This window comes from Myotis lucifugus, unplaced genomic scaffold (assembly GCF_000147115.1).
Source record: "Myotis lucifugus unplaced genomic scaffold, Myoluc2.0 scaffold_197, whole genome shotgun sequence".
NCBI classification, from domain to species: Eukaryota; Metazoa; Chordata; class Mammalia; order Chiroptera; family Vespertilionidae; genus Myotis; species Myotis lucifugus.
The window spans coordinates 1,440,457-1,460,187 of NW_005871245.1; the positions used below are offsets into that span (position 1 = coordinate 1,440,457).

At 48.0% G+C, this 19,731-nt stretch overlaps 2 protein-coding genes and 1 pseudogene across 3 annotated transcripts in view; 1 reads left to right on the forward strand and 2 right to left on the reverse strand.

Moving 5' to 3' along the window:
• Window positions 1-7,683, forward strand: part of EYA3 (EYA transcriptional coactivator and phosphatase 3) — a 59,940-nt gene extending 52,257 nt beyond the window's left edge. For both annotated transcript variants that reach the window (XM_023760996.1, XM_023760997.1), the window contains one exon: window positions 3,913-7,683. In XM_023760996.1, coding sequence (XP_023616764.1) covers window positions 3,913-3,993 — 81 coding nt within the window. In that variant the 3' untranslated portion in view covers window positions 3,994-7,683. The remainder of the gene's footprint in view (window positions 1-3,912) is intronic.
• On the reverse strand, window positions 944-2,982 carry LOC102442163 (annotated as a pseudogene).
• Window positions 7,684-11,613: 3,930 nt separating the features above from the next.
• XKR8 (XK related 8) lies at window positions 11,614-19,674 on the reverse strand. The gene is made up of 3 exons (XM_006097267.3): window positions 19,325-19,674; window positions 15,951-16,147; window positions 11,614-13,167 (listed from the first exon to the last, which is right to left on the reverse strand). Exons 1-3 carry the CDS (start codon window positions 19,615-19,617, stop codon window positions 12,458-12,460), a joined length of 1,200 nt encoding a protein of 399 aa, XP_006097329.1. The 5' UTR covers window positions 19,618-19,674; the 3' UTR covers window positions 11,614-12,457.
• Window positions 19,675-19,731: the final 57 nt, after the last annotated feature.

A 19,731-nucleotide genomic window follows, 5' to 3' on the forward strand; every position in this document is an offset into this window, starting at 1 on the left:
GTCTGTAGAGGATGCTGTGGAGTGCCGCCCAGACCCCCAGCAGGACTGAGGCAGTCATTTCCTTAACCACGCCCTGCTCTTGGCTACTGTGGGCTCACAGTTTCTCCCCCAGAATTGCCCTCAGCAGAAGTTACATCACCTTCCCAGAGACACCTTGCTTCCAGTTACTGGTGGGGGTAGAGACACAGCTCTAGTCTCCATCCCTCATCTCTGAAGGGTGATCCAGCTCCAGCATGCTCTCTGGGATGGATTAGCGTCTCGCCAGCAGCTGTGTTACAGTTCAGTTTCAGGCAGTGCATTCTAAAGAGCATGAGACTTAGCTGTGAAAAGGCAAATAATTCTGACTTTTCCAGGCTTCAGATTCTCAAAAACCATTGCAATCAATAGGGAGTCGTTTGGAGAAAGTTCTTTCTGCTTCTGAGCCCTGGAGAGTTTGTTCTGATGTTAACCTCCTCACTATGCAGGCCCAGCTTCAGGTTGTCTCTTCTTAAAACAGGAAACAGATGAAAGAGTCCTGACTATGTAATCTAAAATCACACCCTTTCAGATCTGAATCATCTATTAGCTGTGTGAATAATTTACTTATCCTCATCTGCTAAATGGATCTACAGAAGTTCTTTCCCTTCTACTCCAGCTTTCTTCTAGCAACTCTGTTTCTTAAATTTGGAGGCAGTGAGTTAACAACTAGGACCACTATCCTAATTTTCTTCATTCAGTAGCATGCAAACCTTCAGGAACTATTAATGAACTATGAGAATGGAGGTAATCAGTTGGCAATATTAACACATTATGTTTTCATTTGCCACTTTATGTAGCAATTCAAGGACCTTTATTTTTTCACATGTGTTATCTTTGGAGTTTTGATTCTTTTTATTTTAGCTGCTTGTCCAATAAGTTTATTGTCTGTCTGAAAAATCTTCATAGAAAATTGTGGTTTGGCTTATTAGCTCTCAGCAGCCCATTCCTGAGCTCTGAGGAAGCTTGCTTTCTTCTGAGCCACCCGATCTTTATTCTGGGCAAGAGACATTTTGAGATGGTTCCACCTCTTCTTTTTAACTTCTTTCTTAGGCTTCTTCTCATAGACTGGATTATCTCATATAGCAGCATGAGTTTCCTTTTTTTTTAAAATATATTTTTATTGCCCTGACTGGTTTGGCTCAGTGGATAGAGCGTCGGCCTGCAGACTGAAAGGTACCAGGTTCGATTCTGGTCAAGGGCATGTACCTTGGTTGCGGGCACATCCCCAGTAGGTGGGTGTGCAGGAGGCAGATGATCGATGTTTCTCTCTCGTCGATGTTTCTGATTCTCTATCTCTCTCCCTTCCTCTCTGTAAGAAATCAATAAAATATATTTTTTAAAAAATATATTTTTTAAAAATATATTTTTATATTTTTATGCAGAACTACATTGGAAGCATATCATGGGTCAGAACGTTACAGAGTATGAGTAATCTAATGGAAAAAGATGAAGAAACAGTTCTCTCAACACATAAAGAACAATGTAATTCTAGACATGATGGAGGAGATGTATAAGAAAGCTCATGCTGTGCCCTGGCTGGTTAGGCTCAGTGGATAGAGCGTCTGCCTGCGGACTGAAGGGTCCTGGGTTCAATTACAGTCAAGGGCACATGCCCTTGAGAGGAAGGAAGAGGGATAGAGAGATAGAAACATCAATGATGAGAGAGAATCAATGATTGGCTATCTCCTGCATGCCCCCTACTGGGGACCAAGCCCGCAACCCGGGCATGTGCCCTTGACTGTAATTGAACCCAGGACCCTTCAGTCCGCAGGCTGACGCTCTATCCACTGAGCCTAACCAGCCAGGGCACAGCATGAGCTTTCTTATACATCTCCTCCATCATGTCTAGAATTACATTGTTCTTTATGTGTTGAGAGAACTGTTTCTTCATCTTTTTCCATTAGATTACTCATACTCTGTAACGTTCTGACCCATGATATGCTTCCAATGTAGTTCTGCATTGAATTCCTCCCCCTTTTTTTTTTAATGTATCTTTATTGATTTCAGGGAGGAAGGTAGAGGGAGAGAGAGCTAGAAACCTCAAAGATGAAAGAGAATCGTTGATCAGCTGCCTCTTGCACACCCCACAATGGGAATGGATCCGCAACCTGGGCATGTGCCCTGACTGGGAACCTTAACCTCCTGGTTCATAGGTCAACACTCAACCACTGAACAACACCAGCCAGGCAATTTCTTCCTTTCTGAATCATAACCAGGGAATTGTTTGGAACTGTGAGAGATAGATAAGCCTCCATCCACAGCTCTCTTCAGGGCCCCAAAAACTTTATTTCCAGTAGTAGTTCTGGCAAGCCCTGCATCCAGGTAAAGGCACCAGATTGACCATCAATGCTTTTCACATTGTGTTCATCTCCAGTCACCTCCACCTGCTTGTCCATGCCAAACCTATTGAGAAGCCTGTGGGCCAGCAGCAGGCCAGTACAATATGCTGCAGCATAATTTGTGAGGCCAACCTTCACACCATACTTTGGAAGTTCTTGAGTATAAACTGCACAGATTATCATACCTCCTTCTATAAGGGAATAAGGAGTCTGACAAATGATCTCTGTTAGTTACAGAAACTATCATCCTGTATTTAGGTGTGTTGTACTTATTTTTATCCTGGATCACCAAGCGTTTTAGGGAATAGTAATCAGTTTTACCCTCTCATTGTCTTCTGAATTTCACTTGGTATCTCTTGAAGTGGGCCTTATTTTTGACAAACTCTGTCCTGCAGAAGAGAGACCCATGTCCGCGACTCGCCAAAGACCTGCAGGACTAGCACAGCTCCGGGGATGGAGGGGAGCTGGAGTTTTGATTCTAAAGGGCATGTTGCCTCTGAGAAAGATACTAGGGGATGTAGGTATCAGTACTTCTTGGTCTGAAGAACGGAGAGGGAGATAAAGAACAACTCAAGTCATTAGCAGAGTTGGTGTCTCTAAGCTGTTGCCTGTTATCATCCACCATAGAATATACCTGCTGGAAAATGCCTTAAAACCTCTGTGCAATTTAGCCCCCACCCTGTGAGGGATCTTTCCTGCAGCCTTTTTGACAGAAGACTTTCTAGTCCTTGTTTGAACATACCCCAGGATAAGGAGGCTGCTTCCCACGTATCCTGTTCTATTGTGGGGTTGTCCAAACTGTTAGGATGTTCCACCTTCCCCCAAACTTAAATTTATCTCTCTGACTTTCACATCTTGGTCCTAGTGGCATTCCTGAGTACAACATAACAAGTCTGCTTCCTCTTCTGTATATTAAAAGCCTTTTAAATAGGATGTGCACTGAGTTACATGTCAAAAGAACTATTCTAGGATTTCAAAATTCTGGGTAATTTGTAACCAGTTTGAACAAGACAATCAGTAACGCTAGTCTCCTGCAGCTTCATAGAACATAGATTCTAACACTTGGATTTGTCAAAACCCTTCATAAGGCTTTTAGAACAGCACACAGTATACTGGACATAATTCTGACCACATTATATAATGGGATTATTTCCAAGATCTGTATGTTCTGAATCTTAGTGATGAACAAGATTTGGGCCTTGTAGCTCTGTAACTTATAAGAAATTGCCTATCTACAAGAAAATGTAATATTGATACTAATTTCTTGTGTGGCTGTTTTATTTGATCCTGAAGACCCTATATAGCAGCTAGAATAAGTAGATATAAATCATAGAGTTACCACTGAAACCTAATAAAAATCCCTCACATTTGTAGAGTGTCCTATAGTGTACAGTCCTTACACATATGACTTATTTGATCCTTATGGCAGCCCCATGAGGTGGGCAGGAGAAGAGAGGATTACAAGTACCTGGGGAGAGGTCTGGATAAAAGGGTTTGGGTAAATATGGCCTCCCAAAAGAAGTTGGGTTAACCAGCTGTCCCTGCTCTCTTCTAGCACAACATGCCTTTCTGGAGGATCACAAACCATGGAGACCTAGTGTCCCTCCACCAGGCTTTGGAGCTTGATTTTCTCTAAGAACTGGAATGAAGAGCCTTCCCCATGGGCTGCTTTTCACTCCTGAAAGGAGCCGGAGACTGGAACCAACTGAGAACTCTCTCTCTTTCTCCATGTAATGCTGGCGAGAACACAATCAGAACCAACAGCTGCAAGGGATGAAGCTTATTTTTGCTAAGAGTGAGCTGCAGCCCTGTGTTCATTCTCATGCAGAAGCAGGACAGTTGGATTGAGAGAACAATAGACTCACTGCAGCTACAGTGCTTTTAATTCTGTGTTTTTTGTTTTGTTGATTTTGTTTCAAAAAATGAAGAAGAAAAAACAAAAGGAAATTTTGGGGGCAGAGTTGCACTCTTTGTCCATGACCTGGTTGAGAACTGCTGTTAACTTGTGGTGATAGGATAAATGTGGCAGACTTTGTAATAACATCTCTTGCAGTCTTTATAAACTCCTTAGCTGTAGAACATATTCCCAGTGAATGTATATGTAATTTTTATAGGTAAGGGTCTGGTCTCGGAAGCAGGTTTTCCCTCCTTTCTTTCCTAGCAAGAAAGGGATGTGTAAAGTTTCCTTGGAAAATAGTAATTGAAATATCTGAAATACCTCTCTGTGTGACAGTAGCACCTCTTTAGTTGCTCCAGTGGTCTGCTTTCTAGGATGGTTTCTCTCCTGTTCTTCCATCTCCTGGTTTGCTGAACTGTGGGGCACTGGACACTGATTAACTTTAGACTCTGGTATTTCCCATCCTAGAAGCCTCAGTCCCCTTTCCAATCCCTCCTCCCCTCTAACCAAATGGCACAATCCTGGAAACTTCTTCTCTTAGACAGTAAATGCTAAGCCTTCAGCTTGACTCTGATTCAAAGACTATGTCCAGGGGGCTTACCTCTAAACTGGAGAGAAGGAACAAGGCTTCTTGTGAATTTTCACTTCTTTGGTTCTTGAACCAGGACTGTTCCACCTTTTCCTCCTGCAGAGAGGCACTCCTCCCCCAACAGATGCTCACCCTACAGCCTTCCTTCCTTCTTAGTCCCCAGTGTAGGCTCCTGTCCCTTTCCTGCCCGGCATTCCTCACAGCCACCTCCGTGCAGCTCTGGCCAATCCCTGGGCTTTGGACCCAAGAAGTCAAATTAAGTCTAAGAACAGGCTCATAACTACATTTGGCCAAAACTACCAATGTAGTTGACTGTCTTTGAAGCCCTTAAGCCTAGGATGGGTATTCTGGGTATATTTACCCAGATCTCTGTCTGGAACTGAAGAGATTGCTGTGATCAAAACCCAATTTTCCCATGGTACACCCTTCCCACTTCTCAAATCTCATTCTAAAGTGGAAAACCAGAAGCCAGAAATACTCCTGTTTTAGTTGTTGGGTCCCTATTCCATGCCTGGAAACTTAATCCTGGGCCAAATGCAGGGACATCTCCCAGCCTGGCCTCTGGGGAGATTGATGGGTGCCAGGCACTAATCCCAGCCTTCTATCCCAACTGTGTTTGTGGATGCTCCATCCCTCCAAGACCCACCTGGGCATCTGCTCAGGCAGGATAAACTTCCCTAGAGCTGAGGACGTTCAGCCTCTCCCAGGCTGCAGAGAGGTGTAGTCTGGAACTCAGTAGGACCAACCCCAGCTATACCTGCTTGACCCCAGAGAATCTGCATATTCATTTCTAGAGATGTTGCAGCACAAAGAGGCCAGACTCCTCCCGAGTCCAGGTCGTTCATGTAGCAGAGAAAGGCTGTTCATACACATTCCTTCAGAACTGAATGAGAAACAACTCATGGCTCACACTTTTAGGGAACAGGTCTTTGGAGAGGAGCTAAAGTCAGTGCTCATTGCTCAGCTGCTGCTTTGGCCTTGCTCTCATCGGAGGGGTGGAAGTGGGGGTTATGTAGTCTAAGGCAGACTTTCCCTTGGTCTGAGTTCAGCACAGTTGCCCAGATGCTGCTCTGCCTTGCTTGATAATTGATCTTAGAAAGCTCTAGGGTGGATCTTTTCTTCCAGGCCCCAAGCCCTCCACCTACCGGCCGTGTAACTTGGTTTCCTACCCTGGACATGGGCCACCCGGTTGGTGCTGTGTTTCAGGCTTGTGAGGCTGTGGGGTGGTACCCCCATCATAGACCCAGGTCCACACACAAACCCCTCCCTCTCCCTGCCCTTTGGGAGAAGCTCTTTATTCCTAGAATATGACGTGGACCCCCTTTTCATTGGTCTTTTCCTGACTGCCCAGCTGAGATCTTTGCAAAGGACCATGAAATTGACCAAGAGAGGTGAGGAAGCTCAGCAGAGCAGTCTTTGCTCTTTTCTGGTTGTTGCCACTCACTTAGGGGGCAGGCAGGAAATGGGACCTGGCTCCTCTTTGCCAAAATGAATTGTCCAGGGAACACAGTGCTCTTTTACCATGTTTTTCTCCTCCCAGTACAAAGACCTGGAAAGGAAAGTAAGTGGGAGCACCAAGAGCTCTTAGAAGCTGAGGGCCCCAGGACACTGGGGGTCCTTTCGACGAGGGGGACGCCCTCTTTACTAGAAAGAATCCCCGTGAGATTAGCCACATGATGAATCCTTTCCCCAGCTGGGGACTGGGTTCTATAAGATGGGTCTGCACATTTCGTGGTGAGGACTTTTCTAGTAAGGGATCCGGAGTTGTCAAGTGTGTCCTGGGTTTAAGAGGTGGCTTGACTCTCGAATGTAAAACTGACTGTGCCTTAGCATCACCCTGTCCAGTGCCCCTGGGGCAGCTGGTGGTGTCCAGGAGAATGGATTCCTGCTCCAGATTTAGATGCTTTTATTTGGTTTGGGGTGTTCCTATCTTCTGCTCTGCAAGTTGGGAGGGGCCAAAACTAGTGTCCCAGGAGACTTGTGCCACAGTTTGTTCGCAGTTTACACAAACTCAGCGCTAAAGCTCCCAAGTAGAATCTGACTGGCAAACCAGCTTTTAGATTTCCACTCCCTTGAATGGGTGTCAGTGCTGCTGAAGCATAGGGAAGAGGAGGAGGGACAGAGCTGTTCTCCCACTTCCTGGGAGAGTGATGGTCTGAGCCAAGGGGTCGTGAGCTTGGGGTGTTCCTCTCCTGCAGGAAGAGGCAAGCAGGGCCCCTGTAAGCAGCTTCTGTTTCTTACCACTAATTTGGTTTCCTTTTCATCCAAAAGTTGGAACTCCCCAGATCTATACCATAACAAGCCAAATCTGAATTCTGAGATTCTAAAATATCATATATATTATGTTCTTATTGATTTTTAGAGAGAGAAGGAGAGAGAAACATCGATCAATCGGCTGCCATCTGCACACCCTCTACTGGAGATCAAGCCCACAACCCAGGCCTGTACCCTGACCAGGACCTCTTAGTGTATGGGAGGATGCTCAACCAACTAAGCCACACTGGCCAGGGCAAATTCTAAAATATCTTAAACCACAAGAGAGAAAATCTAGTTCAGCAGGCCTTCTGTTTCTCTCCTCTGAGTCAGACAGCTCTAGCAAGCAAGACTCATTGGCTAGTTCCTAATGCACTGACAGGAGCCATCCCATTAAGGGCGACTTCTCAAAGCCTGACCCTCTGGATTACAGATGCCTCATTTAGCAGTAAAAGGCATTGATTGAATTGGATATATTTATGTGACTGCGGGCATTCATGGCTGTAGAGTCTTTGACCATAATGTTATATGTAATGGGAACTATCTTGTAAACTTGAAAAAAAAATAAAGTTTTTATTTTCTATACAGTTTGCTCCTATGTCTTTTCTGAATAGGATCAACACAGTTGCCCAGCTAGTTGGCACCTAAGTAAGGTTTTATAAAAATCTGAAGAGCTCATTATAAAAATCGAGTTCATTAAAAGATACCATCCTTTTATTTATTTTTTTTAAAATATATTTTATTGATTTTTTACAGAGAGGAAGGGAGAGAGAGAGAGAGTTAGAAACATCAATGAGAGAGAAACATCGATCAGCTGCCTCCTGCATATCTCCTAGTGGGATGTGCCCACAATCAAGGTACATGCCCTTGACTGGAATCGAACCTGGGACCTTTCAGTCCGCAGGCCGACGCTCTATCCACTGAGCCAAACCAGTTAGGCAAGATACCACCCTTTTAATAACTAATTAATTTCACCAAAAAGGTAGAAAAAAATAACCAACCTTTTGGTATAAATGTACATGGAGGAAAAATAATTTGCAAGGAAAAGTTTATTTTAGCTGATCCTCACCCGAGGATATTTTTCCATTTATTTTTAGAGGGGCGGGGCGGGGGAGGGGGGAGAGAAAAACATCCAGGTGAAAGAGACACCAACCAGGGCCAGGGATTGAACTTTAAACCCAGGCACATGCCCTTGACCAGAATCGAACCTGCAACCCTTTGGGGCGTGGGTCGGAGCTCTAATCACTAAACCAGGACAAATTAATTGTCTATAAAATATATTGAGCCTGGCTGGCGTGGCTCAGTTGTTGAGCATCAACCTGTGAACCAGGTGGTCAGGGTTTGATTCCCAGTCAGGGCACATGCCCGGGTTGCGGGCTCGATCCCCAGTAGGGGCATGCAGGAGGCGGCCAATCAATGATTCTCTCTCATCATTGACGTTTCTCTCTCCCTCTCCCTTCCTCTCTGAAATCAAATTTTATATATATATATATATATATATATATATATATATATATATATATATATACACACTCACACACACACACACACACACACACACACACACACTGAGTGGCCAGATTATTATGACCACCCCATCAGTACTTCGTTGGGCCACTTTTTGCCTTCAATACTGTGGCAATTCTTCTTGGCATTGACTCCATGAGATGTTGAAAGGTGATGCGAGGAATCTGACACCATGCCTGATGAATAGCACTGTCCAGTTCTGTGAGATTTGATGGTTGTGGAACCAGCTGCCTAATGGCTCTTTTAACTTTGTCCCACAAATGCTCAATTGGATTGAGATCTGGTGATGGTGGGGGCCACCTAAGCAAGGTAAAGTCTCCCTCATGTTCTTGAAACCACTCCTGCACAATACGAGCACCATGGCATGGTGCATTGTCTTGTTGGAAGAAGCCATCTCCATTGGGATACACCATCAACATGATAGGATGAACTTGATCAACAACGATACTTAGGTATGTTGTGCTATTCAGACGTTGTTCCACACGAATTAAAGGGCCCAAATCATGCCAGGAAAACATGCCCCAAACCATAACACTGCCCCCACCAGCTTGAAGGGTTTTACTCATGCATGTGGGGTGCATGCTTTCATGCTGTTTCCGCCAAATTCTCACTCTGCCATCTGCATGATGCAACTGGAAACGTGATTTATCGGACCACATGACTTTTTTCCAATGCTCGACTGTCCAATCCTTGTGTTCCTGTGCTTGGGTAACTATCGTGGTAAACAACCTACTTCCCTGTTTATAATGGTCTGGCCCTCTAACAACTTCAGCTCGAAATTATAGCTAATTTTTTTAAAATATATTTTATTGATTTTTTTACAGAAAGGAAGGGAGATAGAGTTAGAAACAACGATGAGAGAGAAACATCGATCAGCCGCCTCCTGCACACTTCCCACTGGGGATGTGCCCGCAACCAAGGTAATGCCCTTGACCAGAATCGAACCCAGGACCTTTCAGTCCGCAGACCAACACTCTATCCACTGAGCCAAACCGGCCACGGCAAAATTATAGCTAATTTGCCTACAAACGTCAGGTGGTCATAATAATCTGGCCACTCAGTGTGTGTGTGTGTGTGTGTGTGTGTATTGCTTTTTAAAGTTTAGGACTGGTATAAGAGATTTCATTTTCTGTCAAATGTGTTGAAATTTAATTATTAGTAACTTGCTGTGCTAAGCTTAAAACACAAAAGCAATAAAACAAACTAACATCAAGCCTTGTTTGATTTGGCCTGATTTCATGTCCCATCAGCTACTTTTTCTCATTTCATTTCTTCAGATTTGGGTCTGTCCATTGTTGGTCTGGAAAAATCAAGAATTCTTTTGCCTTTTATTTCAATGAAGGAAATCAGAATTCAGATCTAGCTTCCAAGTGCCTTATATGTCAGTGTACAGGGTGTTTTTCCCAAATTAATCACCTCAGAAAAGATGGGGTTGCCATGTATTCTAATCATTACATCTTTTCAACAGAAAGTTGTACATTATGGCTCTGTTGGCTCAGTCGGTTGAAGCATCATCCTGTACACCAAAAGGTTGTGGGTTCGATTCCCAGTCAGGGCGAGTACAGGAGGCAACCGATGGATGTTTTTCTCTCACATCAATGTTTCTCTCTCCCTCCCCCTTCCTCTCTCTCTCTCTAAAAACAAACAAACAAACAAAAACCATATCCTCAGGTGAGGATTTAGAAGAAAAGAAGGGGCACATGTTGGACCGCACTGTAGATGAAGCAAACCTGTGAGTTGCTATATCCTTGCTTGTAAGCACAAATATTGCTTCTCAAGCCCAAAGATTAAACACCTTCATCTCCCCCTACGATAAGTATAACATCTGCACATTTCTCAAAAAACTTTTTGTGAAAAGACAATTCAGGAGGTTTTCTTCAAAAACAGGTTTCTTGACATTTGAAAAAAAATGATTGATGGGAATTTTCAAAGGAAATTTCTAATGTCACTCATCTTTTTAAAGCTTTTGATTCTGTAAACTTACTTATATCTTCACCCGAGAATATTTTTCCATTGATTCTTAGGGAGAGTGGAAGAGAGAGGGAAAGACAGAAACATCAATGTGAGAGAAACACATCGATGGGTTGTCTCCTACACCAGCCCTGACTGAGGTACGTGCCTTGACCAGAATTGAACCCTGGACCCTTTGATCCACAGGCCGACCCTCTATCCACTGAGCCAAACCGGCTCGGGCGATCCTGTAAACTTTTAAGTGTATATACAAGTGAAACTTTTTCTATAGCTTTTTAGGTAGTATCGGTATACATTGTTTGGAGTTAACTGCGTACATATTGCCATCATTTGACAACTTCATCTAGAGCAGCGGTTCTCAACCTGTGGGTCGTGACCCCTTTGGCGGTCGAACGACCCTTTCACAGGGGTCGCCTAAGACCATCCTGCATATCAGATATTTACATTACGATTCATAACAGTAGCAACATTACAGTTATGAAGTAGCAACGACAATAATTTTATGGTTGGGTCACAACATGAGGAACTGTATTTAAAGGGCCAGAAGGTTGAGAACCACTGATCTAGGGTATAGATGAGAGCTTTGGCAAAAATTCCTTGTTTCTCCAACCCACAGACCTCCCGAGAGCAGCAAAAGATGCCACCTCCCTGGCACCATTGCCCACTTTCACATTCCTTAAGCCACCTCATCACTTACACCCTCCCTGAGCTTCCCATAAAAGACCTTCACCTGGGCTCCCGTATTCACTTCTGGCACTAAAGGTGTTTGCAGCGACTGCCGGGCCCAGCAGCAGAGCACCAGTCAGTCCAGATCTGGGTTCTGGTGCCCACCTGAACGATCAACCCCACACCGGCTCGCCAGCCTGAAACGTAGAAAACAAGGTTGAGAAATCCTGCCTGCGTCCAGCCCCCTTCTCCTCTGTCCTCTTCACCGATTTTGAGCAGTGGACTTTGTGTCCCCGACCCCTTCTTTCCAAGCGGCTTGGAGTTCTGTAGATTTAGTTTAATGACACAGCTAGTTTGGAGGATTTTATAAGGTTTTAATAACAACCTAATAATACTGTTCAACAAAACAACACACAGTGTCTCTCACCTGCAGAGACACATATGCATACACCTTCTCTTCCTCACAATAGGTTCCGAGGTAGAAAATATACTGTCTAACGCAGCGGTTCTCAACCTGTGGGTCAGGACCCCTTTGGTGGTCGAACGACCCTTTCACAAGGGTCGCCTAAGACCATCCCGCATATCAGATATTTACATTACGATCCATAACAGTAACAACATTACAGTTATGAAGTAGTAACGAAAATAATTTTATGGTTGGGTCACAACATGAGGAAGGGCTAGAAGGGCCAGAAGGTTGAGAACCACTGGTCTAACGTATAAAACATATACTCCATGGGCTGAGCCATGGCCCAGACCACAGGTTAACAAGGCAGCTGGTTAAAAGGCAGCCCCTTGAGAGCAGGGGCAGAGGCTGGGCCAGCTGCACTAAGGCCTTGGACGGGTTGATGGAGGTCAGCCAATTGGGGCATCCATGGCTTCCAGGATAGGGGATGCTTTGGGCTCCAGATATACTGGTTGGAAGGAAAAGAAAAGGGGATCTTTTCTGTCCTCTCCAAGTGTTTTGTATATAATTGAAGCTCTTAACCCTCTAGGGTGCAGTCCTCATCTTCTTCTGATCCTTGAAGGCAGGCCTCTGTCTTATTCAACTCTAGTCTCCAGTGCCTGGCAAGATCAGGCAGCAAGTGCTTGTTGAGTGAGTCCAGACCCATAGCAGCACAATTAGCTTATCTTCTCCTGCATTCTAACGATTGATGGCATGTGTCCTTCTGTCCCCTGGCTGGGTCCGACCCTGACTCAAAGGACGCCATTGACCTCCCCCGGCCATGGCAGAGCAGCCTCATCCCTAGCCTTGGAGAAAAAATTCTGAGCCAAATGGTCCATGCGCCTGTTCTGAGGCAGCTGATAGTGCTCGAGGGAGCGGAAGGCGGTTGTCCCGTCCACCTGGTCAGGCTCCCAGGGGTAGCTGGGGTGCAGCCAGCGGTAGTAGACAAGCCGCAGACCCAGACCCAGAAGGAAGCTGGTGCCGCCCACCGGCAGCAACATCTGCAGCGGGATCCCACTGGGCAGCCATGCACTTTGCGTCACCCAGGTGACCACCATGAGAACGCTGTCACTCAGGAGGAACACCAGGTGGATGGTGGCACGGCCTCGAGTGTGGCCCTCAGCCACATTGAACCAGGAGAAGTAAAGGATGGTGGCCACCGTTGCCCGGTAGAGCCACTCGGAGCGGGGGTCTGGCATAAAATTGGTGCCCTGACACCAGACCCAGAACAGCAGCACCAGCCACAGGCCCAGGAAGTGCAGAGCCACGTAGCGGGGGAAGAGAGCTGAGAACAGGGCCACGGCCAGGACTCGGGGCCACAGCAGCAGCAGGTTCCACAGGAAGTAGATCACGGAAGAGCCCAGCCCCAGGACAGGCTTGGAGGGGAGGCAGGTGCGCAAGGCCCGGTGGTAGTCAAGCAGTGCCCATGAGATACCCATGAAGGACGTGCAGATGCCAAACCCTGCGGAGAGGAAGAGGAGACAGCTGAGCCCTGTGGGCAGCCTGCCTGACCCTCCCCAGAGCTCACAGGTTCTGGGGGCCTCAAAACCACCCTGAGGTGGGTATGTGAACCCCCAATTTGTTGAAGGGAAAACTACAACTGGAGAACATTGTTCTCACAACCAAAACCTGGTCTGAGATTCAACTATGGGGTCTGCCCTTCACCACAAAGCTTTACTTCTCAGGTACACACCCTCATCTGCACCCCTGGGCCTGGGCATCTTTTTTTTTTTAAATATATTTTATTGATTTTTTACAGAGAGGAAGGGAGAGAGATAGAAAGTTAGAAACATCGATGAGAGAGAAACACTGATCAGCTGCCTCTTGCACACCCCCTACTGGGGATGTGCCCGCAACCAAGGTACATGCCCTTGACCGGAATCGAACCCGGGACCCTTCAGTTCGCAGGCCGATGCTCTATCCACTGAGCCAAACCAGTTTCGGCTGGGCCTGGGCATCTTAAAGAACCCTGCAACCCTTCCTTCCCCGGAAGAGCCCACGCCTTTCTTGGATCTGAAACTCAGCGGTCCCAGTTCCCCCTTTCTTACTCTCAGAAAGGGAAGCTGGAAACCCCGTGCGGTAGCAACAGGCCTCTGAAGGTGCCCTGCTGTGTGGATGGTACATCCTCACTCCCCTCCCCTCCCTGCTCAGACTGGGCCCTGCTCTTGATTTCCCAAGACTCGAAGTGTACAGTGGGGATCCTATCCCACCTACTGGTTGTCCACGGTGGACTAGAAGCACCAGGGTCCCCAGAGAGGGAGGGAAGCAGCGCTGGAATGTCTCTAGAACGCTTCCTCCCCTGCCTCCTTCCCACCGCATCCATTCGCCAGATGTTTACTGGGACCCTCTTATGGGCCAGGACCCCACGCCCAGCCTGGAAGCCCAGCCTGGAATCCTTACCCTGAAGTATCCCCTGGAGCAGCGGTTCTCAACCTGTGGGTCGCGACCCCTTTGGGGGTGGAATGCCTAAGACCATCAGAAAACACATATATAATTACATATTGTTTTTGTGATTAATCACTATGCTTTAATTATGTTCAATTTGTAACAATGAAAATACATCCTGCATATCAGATATTTACATTACGATTCATAACAGTAGCAAAATTACAGTTATGAAGTAGCAACGAAAATAATTTTATGGTTGGGGGTCACCACAACATGAGGAACTGTATTGAAGGGTCGCGGCATGAGGAAGGTTGAGAACCACTGCCCTAGAGCCACACATCCAGATCTGGTCCCACCCACTTCTGTTGAACTAATTACCAATTTCCTTATCTCTGAGCTCCTTCAGGGTAGGAAACAGATTCTGCTCCCCTGGGATCCCCAGGCAGCCCAGTACCTGGCACAAATGTTTGCTAAATAAAAAGTTGGGAGCCCTGACCGGTTTGGCTCAGTGGATAGAGCGTCGGCCTGCGGACTGAAGGGTCCCGGGTTTGATTCCGGTCGGGGGCATGTACCTCGGTTGCAGGCACATCCCCAGTGGGGGGTGTGCAGGGGTGTGCTGATCAATGTTTCTCTCTCATCGATGTTTCTAACTCTCTATCCCTCTCCCATTCTCTCTGTAAAAAGTCAATAAAATATATATTTTTAAAAAATAAATAAATAAATAAAAAGTTGGGAAAATCCGTCTCTTTCCTCGCTCCTCTCCCCCACCCCCCATACACAGATGGTGTAGACTGTATCCATTTGGCCCTGGTCCTAGACACTCACTGCTCTCAAACAGACAAACAAAAATGTGTGCCCAGTATATGCTGTATGTCCCAGGGCAAATCACTCCACCTTTCTGTACCTCTTTCCTCTTGTGCAAAATGGAGATACACATAGCACCAACCTATAGGGCTTGATGTGAGCACTGACAATAAAGCACTCCACACGGTGCCAGTTACCAGCAGGCACTCGATCGTGATGGCTGCTATTACTGGTCTTTTTCAATTAATACTACAGGCTCTGAGTAGCAGCTAAAGGCGTCCCTGGAGATCAAGTCCAACCCCATCTTGTACAGCTATGGAACCTGAGGCCAGAGAAGGGAAGGCTCTCCAGGTCACACAGTGAGTGAGGGCGGAGTGGAGACTGGTCCCTTGGGAGGCTTGTGGCATTTACAGCAGGGGTAGGGGAGCAGGGCAGGAGGCAGGGGTGTGGCAGAAAAGGAGCAGCCCTGGACCTGGAATCAGACACAGTTGGAGTCCATGGGCTCATTACTTCCCTTTAACTACCTGCTTTCCCGCCAGCCCAGCAGGGCAGGGGCTGGTCCTTGCTCACTGCAGTGCCCCCAGCACAGGGACAGGCACAAAGATGCTCAATAACAACTTAAGTGAGTGAAGGTGCCCAACAGACATTTTATGGACCAACAAGTTGTCTATTATGTGTCGCACCCTACACACTCACTTTATCTGTTGTCTTCAAAAGAGTAAAAATGACAATGAAGCTTTATTTATGCACCAGAGACCTGGTACATGCATCACCTCCCTTGATCCTTTCATCAGTCCTATGAGGTAGGATTATGTGTTATGTCCATTTCACAGATAAAAACAAACCAATACTCAGAGAGGTGGAGTCATTGGTCAAACTCCTGCAGCTAGTGTTGGGATTGGACCCTGGACTTGAACCCAGGCCTGCCTGACGAAGGATGCGCTCCTATCTCCTAAGCAGTCCTTATGAAAGAGTGGAAGCATTTCTGATCTCTGTGGGAAACTTTCTCCAGCCATAAAAGGGGGGCGAGCTGCTGCCAGGGCGACTACTCACACTGGTAGTACTCGGCCTGGCCGCTCTGCAGCACGATGGCCAGCACCAGCGTGAGCTGCGGCGTCTTCTCCAGGAAGGTCTCGAAGAGCCGCAGCATGCTGATGTCCAGGGAGAGGAAGTCCGCGTAGGCCAAGTCGAACGGGGAGGGCACCTCCTGCTGCCACACCAACAGCCCCTGCTGCAGCCCTTGCATGCACCTAGGCACAGAGGGATGACCCAGGGGCCGGGTTAGTGTCCGAGGCGTTCCTCCTTGCCCTGCTTACCAGGTAGGTGCAGGCAGGCGCCAATCCTACAAGCTGTGGGACGCTGGGCAAGACAGAGCGGCGGCCTCTGGACTCAAGGGTCCTGGGTTCAATTCCGGTCAAGGACACATGCTCCAGTTGTGGGCTCGATCCCCAGTAGGGGGTGTGCAGGAGGCAGCCAATCAACGATTCTCTCTCATCATTGATGTTTCTATCTCTCTCCCTCTCCCTTCCTCTCTAAAATCAATAAAAACATATTTTTTATTGATTATTATTTAAAAAAGAAGTGTTCTGCCAACACATTAAAAATAATAATAATAATAATTACTACTGCTCCTGCTGGCCAGGCACTATCCCAAGTTCATCACAAACCTTGTCCCATTTAGGCCTCACAACATCTGTATTTTACAGATGGGAAAACATGACCAAAGGGTTAATAAGCAGTGGTGTTTGAATATCAAAGGCACACAAGAAAATTGCCTACGATGATAGTTCTCAAATGTTAGCAAGCCCAAGAATTTCTTAGGCTCCTGTGGGGAAGGGGCGCCATTGAGAGCTTCTGAGCACAGGTGAGACAGGTCAGATTGTGCTGTAGAAAGAACTCCCAGGTGTGGCGAGGAGGAAGGGATGGAGGGGCGAAGACCGGAAGCAGGGGTCTATTTAAGAGGCTGTCGAAACAATCCAGGGAGAAAGGACAAGAGCCCCAGAGGGGTGGGGATGGAGACGGGGCAGCGGTGAGAGAGTACAGAAGTTGGACAGACAGGCCTGGGTGACCGCTGGCATGAGGGGGGAGTGGAGATGCACCACGGCTTCCACCACCCACAACTGGTCTCAGTTGGTTACTGGGAGGTGAGCCCATTGGCTCACTACGAATTCATTCATCAGACATGTACTGTGACCTCCCCTGGACGGACTTGACAACACGGGAAGGAAACAGGCAGGCAGCCCTGGGCTGGGGCTCTCCCCCAGCAGGAGTCTCTGCCTCTGGTCCCCCAATGCCACGGCAGGGCCCTGCCTCAGCCTGTCACAGGCAGACACAGAGATCATTTTCAAAACCAAAGCTCAGTACATCGTCTGCCTCACACTCGGCAGAAATAGGAGACGGGAAGATGCATGATACAGTTATGGATTCGGGGCTCACTGAGGCCTGCCAGAATGGTAATGTGTGCCTCTTCATGCCCCCCTGGAATTTTACTGATGCCTGTACAGTCCCTCGGGCAAAATGCACCATTCAAAGCCCTTCTCGCCCACTCCTGGACACTCGATGCAGCTTTGTCAAGACAAGAGCTGGAGAGACTCTGTAAAAATGGATTCAAGCCCTCGCCGGTTTGGCTCAGTAGATAGAGCATCAACCTGTGAGCCGAAGGGTCCCGGGTTCGATTCCGGTCAAGGGCACGTACCTTGGTTGCAGGTTCCTCCCCGGGGCCCTGGTCGGGGCTCCTGCAGGAGGCAACCAATTGATGTGTTTCTCTCACATCGATGTTTCTCTCTGTCTTTCCCTCTCTTTTCCACTCTCCCTAAAAATCAATGGAAAAAGTATCCTCGGGTGAGGATTAACAAAACAACAACAAAAATGGATTCAAAAGCAGATCCCGACTCCACCCACCCCAGCCCACCCCAGCCCAACCCAGGCCACAGCCCGTCCTGACTTTACGTCATGACTCTGACCCCCTGGTGTCAGTTTCCCCATCTCTAGAGGGCCTTGCCAGTCCTGGAAAGGATGAGTCAGACCCCATCGCTGCCCTCTAACTTGGTCAGGGTGGGGAGCAGGGGGAGGCGGGAGGAAATGTTCAGGGAGAATACAGCTGGGAAAGCAAGGGTGAGAGGCGCTCAGGGGTGAGGGGACAAGTACTGCTCTGGGGTCAGGGCTGCTGAAACTCTCATGAAGCTAGCTAGCGTTTGCACACAATTCACAGGTCTCATTTCATTTAATCCTTACCGAACAGAGGCATGCATGAGGACCATCCCCACTAGAACAAAGAGTAAACTGAGACCTACAGGAGTCAAGTGTCTTGCCCAAGGCCCCATCCACAGCTAAAAGGAACACTGGTCTGTCTGCTTACCTGTCTCAGGAGCCGAGCTCTCTGTTCTTTCCCTCACTCCTCACAACAGGCCTGCCTGCCAGACCTACCCTTTAGATTACTATATATGTATACATATATATATATGTATATATCTCCTATATAATAAAGAGCTAATATGCTAATTAGACCAAGACGACTTTCCGGACGAAGCCACAGCTGTGAGGGCCGAGACCCTTGCACAAATTTTGTGCATCAGGCCTCTAGTCTATAATAATAAAAGCATAATATGCTCATTAGACCAGACATCCTTCCAGATGTCCTTCCAGACGAAGCCAAGGCTGTGAAGGAAGCCCGGGTCTCGGGTACCCGCGGGTGGCCAGAGGGAAGCCCGGGTCCTGAGTGCCAGAGGGAAGCCAGTGCTGGCATCCCGGAGAAGGAAGGCCTACTCTTGCACGAAATTGTGCATCAGGCCTCTACGTATATATGTTACACACATATATATTGATTTCAGAGAGGAAGAAGAGGGAGAGAGAGATAGAAACATCAATGATGAGAATCATTGATTGGCTGCCTCCTGCACACCCCCAAGGGGGACCGAACCAGCAACCGGGACATGTGCCCTTGACTGGAATCAAACCTGGGACCCCTCAGTCCGCAGGCTGGCGCTCTATCCACTGAGCCAAACAGGCCAGGGCTACTACCTCTTTTTAACAGGGGAGGAAGCCGAGGCTCAGAGAAAGGCAGGAATGAGGCCACAGATGGTAAAGCCAAGATTGGGAGGTCTGACTCTGAATCACGCCTTTCTTCTCTGGCCCTGCTTCCTTCTTTACCTGTGCCCGGCAGGGGAGGGCTGGATGAGGTCTGAGGGCTATCAGCCGGCGTCACTTTTTAAGGAGATGGAAACTCACTTGTAGGTAAAGGTGCCCAGGGGTACCTCCCCACCCCCTTCCCGTGTCAGGGCGCCACCTGTACAGGTACTACCTGTTGGAGGTACCGCCGGGCTCGGTCTCCCCCCTTCCCCAGGGCGGGGCGCTCACCTGTACAGGTACCACCTGTTGGAGGTACCGCCGGGCTCCGTCTCCCCCCTTCCCCAGGGCGGGGCGCTCACCTGTACAGGTAGCCCAGCTGCAGGAGGTGGAGCAGCGCCAGGCAGCGCGCGGAGAGCTGAGACGAGTGCAGGTCGGCGGGGTCGGCGCGCAGCCAGACCCAGCTGAAGACCTGCAGTGCGACCGAGGCGACACCCAGCAGCGACAACACCAGTGCGGCCCACAGGTAGCGGCCGCTGAGCACATACTGGCTCACCGCCCACAGGTCGGAGCCCAAGTGGATGAGGAAGGCAGAGATGCCCAACACGCCCAGGATCAGGTCCCGGAGGAGAATGGCGCGGAGTGAGCAGGGCATGACCCGCCGGCCTCTCCCGCTGCTGCCCTCTGGGCTGGGACTCGCCCTCCGGACGGGGTCCTGGCGGCCGGAAGGAGGCAGTCACAACCCTCCGAGTCGCCTAGGGCCCCGGCC